This window comes from Vulpes vulpes, chromosome 3 (genome assembly GCF_048418805.1).
Source record: "Vulpes vulpes isolate BD-2025 chromosome 3, VulVul3, whole genome shotgun sequence".
Classification (NCBI taxonomy): domain Eukaryota; kingdom Metazoa; phylum Chordata; class Mammalia; order Carnivora; family Canidae; genus Vulpes; species Vulpes vulpes.
Window position 1 is genome coordinate 150715520 of NC_132782.1, and position 12132 is coordinate 150727651.

General features: G+C 35.9%; 1 protein-coding gene across 19 annotated transcripts in view; it reads right to left on the bottom strand.

Annotated features, from left to right (window-relative positions):
- LRRC7 (leucine rich repeat containing 7) overlaps positions 1–12132 on the bottom strand; it is a 491902-nt gene that overhangs the window by 258353 nt on the left and 221417 nt on the right. For all 19 annotated transcript variants that reach the window (XR_012000829.1, XR_012000828.1, XR_012000827.1 and 16 more), the window contains one exon: positions 8197–8314. Coding sequence is in view for 16 of the 19 variants with exons in the window: in XM_072754894.1 (XP_072610995.1) it covers positions 8197–8314 (118 nt within the window). In the remaining 3 variants the exon portion in view is untranslated. The remainder of the gene's footprint in view (positions 1–8196; positions 8315–12132) is intronic.

Here is a 12132-nt window from a genome sequence, read left to right on the forward strand (position 1 = left end):
CGGTTTATAGTGACGCTGGCAGGGAGTGCAGAGTGGTGGAGAGGGGGCTCGCGCGCTTCATCACCCGTTCCGTTTTGTTCTCTTACACTTTTCCAGGATTTACAGACACAGAGGATAGGCTGATTACTCAGAAAAGGCTCTGCTGTGACTCAAGGAAAGGTTATCAGTTTAGGTGACAGGGCTCAGAACAGACTTCAGAAGGGTGATGGTGTAAGGGCAGCTCTTTTTACAAAAATATGTATTTTGAACTGCACTGTGAACTCCATCCCCTGTGGAGTAAGTGCTAGTGATACACATAAGCATTGCTTATTGATTTTATTTCCTGATGAAGACATCAAAAAAAAAAAAAAGTTGAAAGTCCTGGCATCAGGCTGAGAACATGGCAAGAGGCAGACCTGGTACTTGTCATCACATTCTCTAACAGAAATATGGGGAGTTAATCTTCAGTTTATTTTGACACTGTAATCTTAGGTAGAAGTGGACTCTAGAGAGGAAACGTAGTCTTATAATAAGGGAGGGGCTAGTGATTTTCAGACAAATAAGAATTCCAAGGGTTGTAAGGGAGCCATTCAATAAGGCCAAATACTAAGCTTTACTCTAAATAAATGGTCTAATGATTTGCCAGACACCAAAAAGAATATTTATTGTTAATTGAGAACAACCGCATGGTAACATTTTCTCCCCAATTCACATAAGGCACTCCAAAATAGATTCCCCCAAGAACTATATACATATTGCTAGAGTCTCTGTTTCTCTTATGCTTAAATTTTTATAGATTCTTATCATTTAATTGGTTACTCATATCCTCTTTTCCTAGCATGGTTGAAAAAAACTCCCTTTCCTCATTGAAAGTTGAGAATATTATTTGTCTTCAGTGTTTTGCATGCATTTGGGGGAAGGGTGGAATAATTGGCAAGTCAGTAAAACACATAATAATGCCTTCCACTCTGACTGCCTTTCATTTTAACTAACAATAGTGATTTCGCCCACTATGATGCTGGTCAAATCTATTCTTACACAGAAATAAGTTTTAGAGGATGAGAGAAAAATCACTTAATTGCTGCAGAATTAAGACGGGCTTTCACGTTAATTCATTTTCATTAAAGTCCTTAAATTATAGTATCAGTCTTTCTGAAGCTATGACAAATCAACAATCAGACTTAAAACTGAACCACTGCCTAATTAAACCTCATCATTCATTGTCTCGCTTTATCATATAAAACAATTTACTCTCTTATGACCATGTATCAGCTCTACAGACAGGCATAGGCTATTTATTCAGAGCTCACAATATCATAAAATGCATTTATCTCTGATAGACATAGGATTTTTATTTTACTATTGAATTAAGATCTGAGAAATAAATGATAAAATATCCGCTGGCATGGCAAGTGATGCATTTACCCATGGAGGGCTGCATGTAATCTTGGTAACAGAAAGGCTTACGAGAAGAAGGTTGATTTACATGCAGCATGGATGTTTATCTACTTGCTTCCTCTCTCTCTCTCTCTCTCTCTATATATATATATAGATAGATAGATAGATAGATAGATAGATAGATACGCACACATATATTATGTAATTATATATTATAGTATTAGTAGATCCTTAATGTGTGCTCAATAAACAGACTATATGTTTTTATTACAAGCAGAAGGAAATATTTTAAAAATTGATGGTATACTTGGCCATAATGTGAAAGTCAATAAATAATGAGAAATCAGTATCATCCAGACCATGTAATCTCAATATAATTCAATAAAAATAATGTGATGACTGAAAAAGCTCCAAATATATTAAAGTACTAAAAACAAGTGAGTAAACCCTAAGAAAGTAGAAGGAGCATAATAAAAATTGTTGCAGTAGGAAGTAGAAAGGTAAAAATTAACAATGGAAAATAAACCACCCAATCAATAGAGAGACTAACAAGCCAAAAAGTATTATTTGAAAGATTAGTAAAGTAGAAAAACTTCCAGCAGGATGGATGATAAAAGAAAAAGAAGGAAAAGACAGATGGCATGGGTATACAATATTAGAGACAGAAAGGAAGAAATAGGCACAGATATAGTAGAGATCCATAAAGTGCATAGGAGAAGCCTACGGGCAATGCTTGCCAATAAAACTGAATACCTAAATGATGGAATAGGTGATTTCCTAGAAAAGTATAACTTTTGAAAAAGTGATGCAAAAGATATGAAGTATAGTATAAAATGGGAAACTAAAAACTGTCATATGCAGATAATTTAATTTTATACGTAAAAATTCAAAAGAATCTAGTGGTCATGTATTCAGCACCATGGCTCAAAGTAAGCTCAAGATACCAAAATTAGTAATGTTTCCATATAACATGAACTAAAATTTTTTAAAAAGTCCTTAAAAATGAGCACAATATAAAACTAATAACTTAAACTGCTTACTAATAATGCTAATAAAATGTGTACAAGTCTCTTGAAGAAAATCACAAAACCTTATTAAAAGACACAAAATAAGAACTAAATAAAGGTAAACAGCATATTAATAGATAAGCATATTAATAAATTATGCTTATATAATAAGCATATTAATAGATTACAATACTTACTATCACAAACATCAATTTTTTCCCAAATTAATGTTTAAATCCAAGCTAATTTTAAAAATGCCAATAGATCTTTACAAACCTCAACAAGTTACAACTAAGATTCACATGGAAGAACTGAATACCAAGAATGGCAAGATACTCACGAGAAAGAAAAGAAATGGGGTGTTGTATTATCAAACATTGAAACTAAGTATTAAGTTATAGTGATTACAAAAATGTGATACTGGCCCAGGAACAGGGAGATGAGCCAATAAGGCAGAACAGAGTTTGGAAAAACATCATTTGTATGTAAAAGAGGTTGAATTAAAAATTAATGAGGAAACAAGGGATGATTTCATAAATGGTGCTGGAACAATTAATCATCTATTCATATGGAAAAAGTAAATTTTGATCACATATAACACAGGGAAATAAGTTGGAAATGAATTAAAGGCCAAAATGTGAAAAGAAAAACTAATAGCTTTGGAAGAAAATACAGAAAAATATCTTTATGATATTAAAGTAGGAAAGAAGTTCTTAAATAAGCTGTGAAAATGCAGACCATAAAGGGAAGAGTGAAAAATTTTATTACACTAGAATTAGCAACTTCTCCATGACAAATGGCATCCTAAGCAAAGTGAAAAGACAAGCCACAACTGGGGAGATAATATTTGTGACCCATTTTAACCAACAAGGGACAAGTGTTCACATAAATAGATCTTTCAAATCACCAAGAAGCTAACGGACAAACAAGAAAAGAAATAAAATGGGCCAAAATAAATATGGGCCAAAACAGACAATTTGTAAAGAAAGATTCTATACTTGCTAATGAAAAGAAATTTAAAAATGCCAATCTCACTAGTTATTAGGCAAATATAAATTAAAATATCAACCTACCCTTGATCCATCTTGTTGGCCAAACTTAAAATATCTAATAATCCCAAATGTTGGCAAGAACATGAACAGTGGGAATATTGGTACTTTAGCTGGTATAATTACATGCTCATTGACTTTTTCTTTTTCTTCTTTTTTTAGAAAAAGAGAGAGCATGAGTAGTGTGTGCATGGGACGGGGGGCAGGCACAAAGAAGAGGGAGAGAGAGAGAACCTTAAGCAGGCTCCATGCCTAGCCCAGAGCCCTGAGCCCAGAGCCCAGAGCCCAGTGCAGGGCTCAGTCTCAGGACCTGAGATCATGACCTGAGACAAAATCAAGAGTTAGAGGCTTAATTGACTGAGCCACCCAGGTGCCCCTGCACATAGATCACTTGCAAATAAATTTCAGACACATACGTGGAATGCAAAACTTGCAGACATTCAATGAAAAAAATCCATTCTTTCCTCCAACTCCCACATGCATTCAACCACCAAGTCTCGCCAAGTTACCTTCTACATGTGTGTCGTATCTCTTTCCTTCTCACCATTCCCATCATTACGATCTTAACTTAGTCCCTTTGTCTCCTTCCTGGATGACCTGGATAGCCTCCTAATTGGTCTCCCTGTTCCCTCTATTCCGCTATTCCCATCACCGTTGCCAAACTCATCCTTCACAAAGTAGCACTAGTGTTCCAAGTTGCAGATATGGCGAGGTTATTCTTCTACTTATGCTACTTCAATTGATGTAGAAAGAGTGTAAACTCCTTAAAAGAGCAATGGAAACCCCATGGTGCAGGTCAGGGGAGGTGATGAGTTTGGTTTTAAGTAACATTATGTTTGGGGGGTTTGTGAAATACATAGTTATGTACAGCATGCAGTTGGCTATACCCGTCTGAAGCTCAGGGGAGAGTCAAAGCTTGACGTGAAGTAGTCATTACCCCAAAGACCAAGGATATTCAGTATTCAGTATTATTATATGGCAGTTTAGTGCTGATTTTTGTAGTCACTCATGTATTGCAGTGTCATTTCCATTTTTTTCCAGCACTCAGTTTTAATAGTTCCCTAGTATAATAGGTAGAGACCTTATTCTACGTAGGTTCCTAGGGGAATGTAATATAAACATACAAATATAGGGGCGCTTGGGGGGGCTCAGTCAGCTAAATGTCTGCCTTCAGCTCAGGTCATGATCTCAGGGTCCTGAGATCGAGCCCCACGTCAGGCTCCCTGCTGCTCAGTGGGGATCTGCTTCTCCCTCTTCCTCTGTCCCTTCCTCCTGCTTGTGATTTCTCTCTCTCTCTCTAATAAACAAATAATTAAAAAAATACAAATATATATTTGTTAAAAGAATGCTTATTTGTCAAATATTTATTTTTTTAAATATTTTATTTATTCTTGAGAGACACAGAGAGAGGCAGAGACAGGCAGAGGGAGAAGCAGGCTCCTCACAGGGAGCCCGATTTGGGACTTGATCCCAGGACCCTGGGTCACACCCTGAGCCAAAGGCAGATGCTCAACCGTGAGCTACCCAGGTGTCCCTATCTGCCAAATATTTATTGAGCACCTGCCATGGATGCTGCCTTTTGTTTTAGTGGCTCCAAATAGAGAAACAATAGTGCCTGATTTCAGGAGTTTAATAATCTGACCAAATATAGAAGGATATACAGAAATTAAAATTAAAAGTGAGGTATAAAATTTATATTTTATAAAATATAAAATTATTACAGAGGAAGAAACAACTCTGTTTATAAGGGATCAGGAATATTTCTCAGGATAAATGTCTTTTGAAGGTGACAAGGACCTGGTTGAGGAGGTACAGCAGTGAAGAAAAAGGGATATTTTGGGCAAGAAAAAAAATGGTATTGTTCCTTATGTTACGACTAATCAGCCTGATGCACTTGGGAACAACAATTTGGTATTACCTGACCATGAAATGGAAGGGGATCCGGGTCAGTTGGAATTGCAGATCAAGCTCATCACACAAATTGTGTAGATAGCTTTTCTGTACACTACAGTTCACTTAAATAAAGATTTTAACATAAAAAAAGTATCTTTGAATTATGGAGGGAAAATGATGAATCAGGATGTCAGGTGGCAAGTGAATATGGAGAGTGAAGATTGGGGGGCACATGGACAATCAAGATCAGATTTAATCTCAGCCTCCAAGTGAATTAGTGTCATTATAAAAGTCACTTGTCAACTTCAAGCACATTCCAAGCACATTTTAGCTAGATTGACTGGTATTTGAGTGAGTCCTTGCCTCAAAATTAAGCATTCCACTGTCGATACCTAAATGCCAATACACATTATATTGTCTCACGCCTGGACGCCTCCATCAGGACTATTCCCACCTTGTCACCTCTGATGCTGACACTGCACTTACTTTCCCCCTATCTACTCTTTCTTCCCTCGCCAGGTTCCCAGAGGGTGTATTATACTCCTTAAGCAACCGGCTAGGCCTGCCGCAGAATTCAGGGGCGGATTTTTTGGGGTATAATTTTGTGAAAGGACTGATAGGACAAAATCCCTTACTGATTATGACTTCTGTCAATGGCTGATACGTCATCGTGTTCATTAAACCTTTTGCACCCACACTAACTTTGCAGATTGTTTCGCCATGTCTACTATGTCTTTTTGCATAGATATTTCCAGAACACAGAGATCATGAGCACAAGCAAAAACTCCCTAAATAATATTCACAAGGAGTTCCAACGACGCTCACAGACTTTTCTGAATCAAAGCAGTGTAACTTGAAATTCATGTCCTGACAACAAAAATTTCTTGATGCAGGAGGACCACTAGGAGATCATTATAAAATGACATGTTTCTTAGAAGTTTCATGTTTATATTTGGGGATGATTTTTTTCCTAATCCTCTTTAAAAAATAGATATTTATTTACTCTTAATACTCAGCTAAACCTACCTGAAGACTAAGGGATGGGTTATGGTCAGCTGTTATGATATTTCTCAGAAATTGTAATTTCAAAATAGAATTTGATGTGTGAATGTATATAAATATATAAGCATATAAGTACAGAAATATCAATCCACACAGACACGTGGCCTATAACAATCTTAAAAGAATAAAGGTAGACAATGTCATCTTTCAATGGACCTAAATCTTGTCATTCTAAGTCTACAAATGGTCATTCTAGAATTATCTTCCCGAAAACCCTCTATGTGGTTAGTTAGGTTGGTGCAGAAAGAGGTGTGTGTCCCTGTTTGCACTTTATTGATTTCTTCAAATGAAATGTTCTCCTTTATTCAGCTGGTGCCATGCCTCATGGAATCCCTCAAGCCATAGCCTTTCCTGAACTGTTCCCTACTAACAAATAGTCTTTTCCTTTTTTAAAACCACTTTATTGAAGTATAATTGACACACAAAGAACTGCACATGTGGAATGCATACAACTTGATGACTTTGGACATACACAAATGCTAATGATACCATCATCACAAATAAGGTCATAAGCATGTCCAAAATCTCCCAAGGTTTCCTCCTGTCCCCTTACTATTTGTGTGTGTGTGTGTGTGGTAAGAACATTTAACATAAAATTTATCCTCCTAATGAGTTGTGAGTTGGACAGTATTATATTGTTACCTACAGACACCATGTGTAAAATGCATCTCTGTAACTTACTCATCTCGCATAAATGAGATTTTATAATCACTGAATAACAACTTCTATTTGTCCATTTGGGCTTCGGTATCATTTCTAGGGTGACTTTCCCTAACCACCCCAAATGGGTTCATTCCACTAGTGTGCATGCCCATCACACCCAATGTATCTTTCCTCTACTTGTTTATTTAATCATCCATAATTACTCATTTAATGTCTAACGCATTCACTGGAATGTAAGCTTCATGAAGGCAGGGGCCTGTTTCGTGCATGCCTGTTCCTTTGGCACCAAACATATTGCCTGAAAAAACTAAAGCAACATACACACGCACACAGTTTAACCAACTTGCTTAATGGCAGAGAGGTCATGACTTATACCCTCATAGTGCCTAGACATAGCCCTTTGGATTAATCCTTGCTTTATTCTAATAAAATGAGGAGCCAAGGTCATTTGGAAGGAAAGAAAGATTCGAGAATGCAGGAGGGCATGGGAGACTCCCACAAACAGTCAAAGGGAAATGTCATCAACAAGAACATTGACAGTAGCATCACCATTTCACAACATCACCACACACGTAAGTTTGGCCAGAGGTACAGGAAACACTAGTGAGCACTTATTATTTTTCAGCCACTGCTCAAGACAGTTGAGATACATACGTCAGTGACCAAAACAGAAAAATCCCTCCCATCTAATAACAGAATTTACATGATGAGGAAGGAAAAGATAGGCGATAACTGTAACAGATCAGTAAATTCTACAATACTGAGAAGATGGTCAGTGCTATGGGGAAAACAGAGCAGAGTACGGGGCACGGGGGAGTTCAAGTCTAAGTAGAGCGAACGGGTGGGGCCTCACTAAGTTCTACTGTGATTTTGAGGCAAATAAACAGTGCAAAGGTAGTAAAATGTGCTACAAGAGAGTAAGTCAAATATCTGAATACACGAGGGAAGTGAGTCAGGGGCATTAATAAGTGGAAGGAAGAGAGGTTTTCATTTTGATTTATAGTTTAAGATTTAACTTTTCAACAAAATTAACTTCAAGTTACAACACAATCAAAATAAAAAGTGTTATTTGCTAAGAGAAAACAAAGCATATTTCCAATGAAAAAAATTCAAGTTACGTAGAGATAAGATGAGAAGAATCTTACCATTTTTACTGATGTCGAGTTCTTTAAGATTAACTAAACTAGCAATAGTGGTTGGCAGATTTGAAAGGTCATTATCAGGAATACTTAGTTTTCTGAGAGCTTGACAGTTGAACAATTGCTGTAAAAGAAAATAACGATTAATTAGATCTCAATTTGGTTAAATCCATTCATACGCAAACTTAGTAACAAAACTCAATTCCCCATCTTTATAAATGGGGTAATGAAAGGGCCAGCTGCAAAAATCCTACCTCCACATCGTACCCTTAGTTCTTTCCAGAATGCTTCACATTCCATCTCCATGCTCTTGCCTCACTCTTCTCTACTATCCTAACTCAAGATGCAAGGTATTCTATTTCTTCCCCTTCTGTTTACGATGAATGTTCAACTCGCCACTGATCCGACCAGTTTTCTTCTTTCAATTACTTTCTAGAGTCGCCCCTTCCTTTTTGTTCTCACAGCTACCAGGAAAACCTTAATTCTCTTTCTCTGCAACATGTATTATCTCCATGTAATCATGTTCGACAGTTGTTTAGAACATACAAGAATAGCAATAAAAGTGAATACATGAGCTCACATTTCTTTTGTGTCCCTTCATACTGTTTCATAAATATCTAGCAAATGAAACATTTAACTTTTGATATTTGGTAAAAAAAAAATCAATAACTAGTGATTGATTCATTTCTGCCATCAGTCCAAAGTACTGCATGGGGAAGAGTCAAGTGTTAAAGCGATGGTTCTCAAATCCAGCATGCTTCTAATCACTAGTGAGTGAAGGTGTTGATTTAAAATGTGGATTCTTGGGGGATCCCTGGATGGCTCAGTGTTGAGCATCTACCTTAGGCTCAGGGCATGATCCTGGAGACCCGGGATCGAGTCCCACATTGGGCTCCCTGCATGGAGCCTGCTTCTCCCTCTGCCTATGTCTCTGCCTCTCTCTCTGTGTCTCTCATGAATAAATAAATAAATAAAATCTTTAAAAAAATTTAAAAAATAAAATGTGGCTTCTTGGACTTTACTGACAGAAGCACTGATGTGGTGGGTCCGGGGTGGGGGTTGAAATCTGCAGTTTTAAACAAGCACTCTTGTGATCTGATGATTTTGATGTGTGTGTTTCCAGTACCATATTTTAGGAAACAATGTTATATTTTTTAGCTATGTCAATCTCATTTTGACTACTCAAGATAGGAATAGTTGAAACGGAATATTTTATTCATTTCTGGAAGAATTGCCTTAATGAGATCCTTTATATTTGACATTTCTAATTCTATTTTTCTGAATTTCCACAGATGAAGTGTCTGGTATCCATGACTATGCAATTGGCTCACAGTACATTTAACTACTGCTTGTCTTTTCATGTAATTTGTTATTTATAGGCAAAAACAATGTAGAACATAATTATTATTTCTTAACTCATTAGTTTTTTAAAAAGTAGATTGTGCTAGTTGTTTCTTCAGATAAAATATAGTTTCTTGCTTTAGGTTAGCCATATTTGGCTGCTTTCAAAGATTATTTCTAATATTTCATGTAATGCTAGAATTTCAATATGCTATACAAAAGTATTACTACCTCTCTTTATGAAACCCGAAAAAGAGAACTTTGACAGATTGTTTTCACTGACTAAATTTCCCTTTAAAAAATAGAAAAACTGATGTCTATATTCATGGTAGACATTAAAGTTTTGCCCAGTCTTTATCATTCTGTGAGAACCATTCAGTCCACATGCAATGTGGTTAGTTATAGATGTATAGATTTTAGAAATTCAATCGCCTCATACTGATGTTGGTAAAATGTACTAACAATACTTTAATCTAATTATTATAATCACTTTATATAAAATTCAAATGATTTTCAAAACATTTTTTTAAAAAATTCAAGTTTGATTTAACTTGAATTAAAGAATTTAACTTGAATTAAAATCAACTAAATTCTCAATTTTTCTCAAGAATTAGTTATAGGTCCTGGCTTTATCAAAGATTGATTGAACATATACTTATGGGTTCATTTCTGGGCTTTCCATTCTGTTCTATTGATCTATGTGGTTGTTTTTGTGTCAGTACCACCCTGTATTGATCACTACAGCTCTGCAATATAACTTGAAGTCTGGAAATGTGATGCCTTCACCTTTGCTTTTCTTTTTCAAGATTGCTTTGGCTATTGGGGATTTTTGTGCTTCTATACAAATTTTAGAATTGTTTGTTAAAGCTCTGTGAAAAATGCTGTTGGTATTTTGATAGCAATTGCATTATAAATGTGGATTGCTTTGGGTATTATAGACATTTTAACAATATTTGTTCTTCCCATCCATGAGCATGGAATGTCTTTCCATTTCTTTGTGTCATCTTCAATTTCCTTCATCGTTGTTTCATGGCTTTCAGAGTAGAGATCTTTTATCTCTTTGGTTCAGACTTATTCTGAGGTATCTTATAGTTTTTGGTGCACTTATAAATGGGATCTATTCTTTGATTTCTCTTTCTGCTGCTTCATAATTCGTGTATAGAAATGCAACAGATTTTCTGTACATTGATTTTGTAACCTGCAACTTTCATGAATTTGGTTATCAGTTCTACCTATTTTTTGGTAGAGTCTTTTGGGTTTTCTATAATGGAAGAAGTTTCTTCAACAGGAAAACTGGACAGCAACATGCAAAAAATGAAACTGGACCACTCCCTTATACCATACACAAGATATATTCAAAATGGGTGAAAGACCTAAATGTGAGACAAGAAACTATTAAAATCCTAGAGGAGAACACAGGCAACAACCTCTTTGACCTTGGCCATAGCAACTTCTTGCTAGATATGTCTCCTGAGGCAAGGGAAACAATAGCAAAAATGAACTATTGGGATTTTATCAAAATACAAAACTTTCTGCATGAGAAAGGAAACAATAAAACTAAAAGGCAGCCTACAGAATGGGAGAATATATTTGCAAATGACATATCTGATAATTAGCATCTAAAATATATAAAGCATTATAAAACTCAACACCCAAAAAAACAAATGATCCAGTTAAACAATGGGCAGAAGACATGGATACTTTTCCAAAGAAGGCATCAATGTGGCTAACAGACACATGAAAACATGCTTAATATCCCTCATCATCAGAGAATACAAATCAAAGCTACAATGAGGTATCATCTCACACCTGTCAGAATGGCTAATAATACAGAAAACAACAAGTGTTGGCTAGGATATGGAGAAAGGGGGGCCCTCATGCACTGTTGCTGGGAATGAAAATTGTGCATTGCAAAACAGTATGGAAGCTCCTCAAAAAGTTAAAAATAGAAATGCCCTACAAGCCCGCAACTGCACTACCAAGTATATATACAAAAGATAAAAAAATACTAATTGAAGGGATACATGCATCCTGATGTTTGTAGCAGCATCATCAATGGCCAAATTATGGAAAGATCCCAAATGTCCATCATCTGATGAATGGATAAAGAAGAGGTGGTGTATATATACAATGGAATATTATCAGCTATCAAAAAGAATGAAATCTTGCCATTTGTAAACAACATAGATGGAGCTAGAGACTATCATGCTAAGTGAAATAAATCAGTCAGAGAAAGACAAATACCATATGATTTCACTCAGATGTGGAATTTAAGAAACAAAACAAATAAACATGGGGGTAAAGAGAGAGAGGGAAACCAAGAAACAGACTCTTTTTAAAATTTTTTTATTTAAATTTAATTAACATATAACGTGTTAATGATTTCAGAGGTAGAGGTCAGTGATTCATTAGTCTTATATAGCACCTGGGTGGTTTGTCTCCCTCTCTGATTTTGTCTTGTTTTGTTTTTTTCCTCTCTTCCCCTATGATCGTCTGTTTTATTTCTTAAATTCCACATGTGAGATCATATGATAATTATCTTTTTCTGATTGACTTATTTCATCTTGCATAATATCCTCTAGTTCCATTCATGTCATTGTA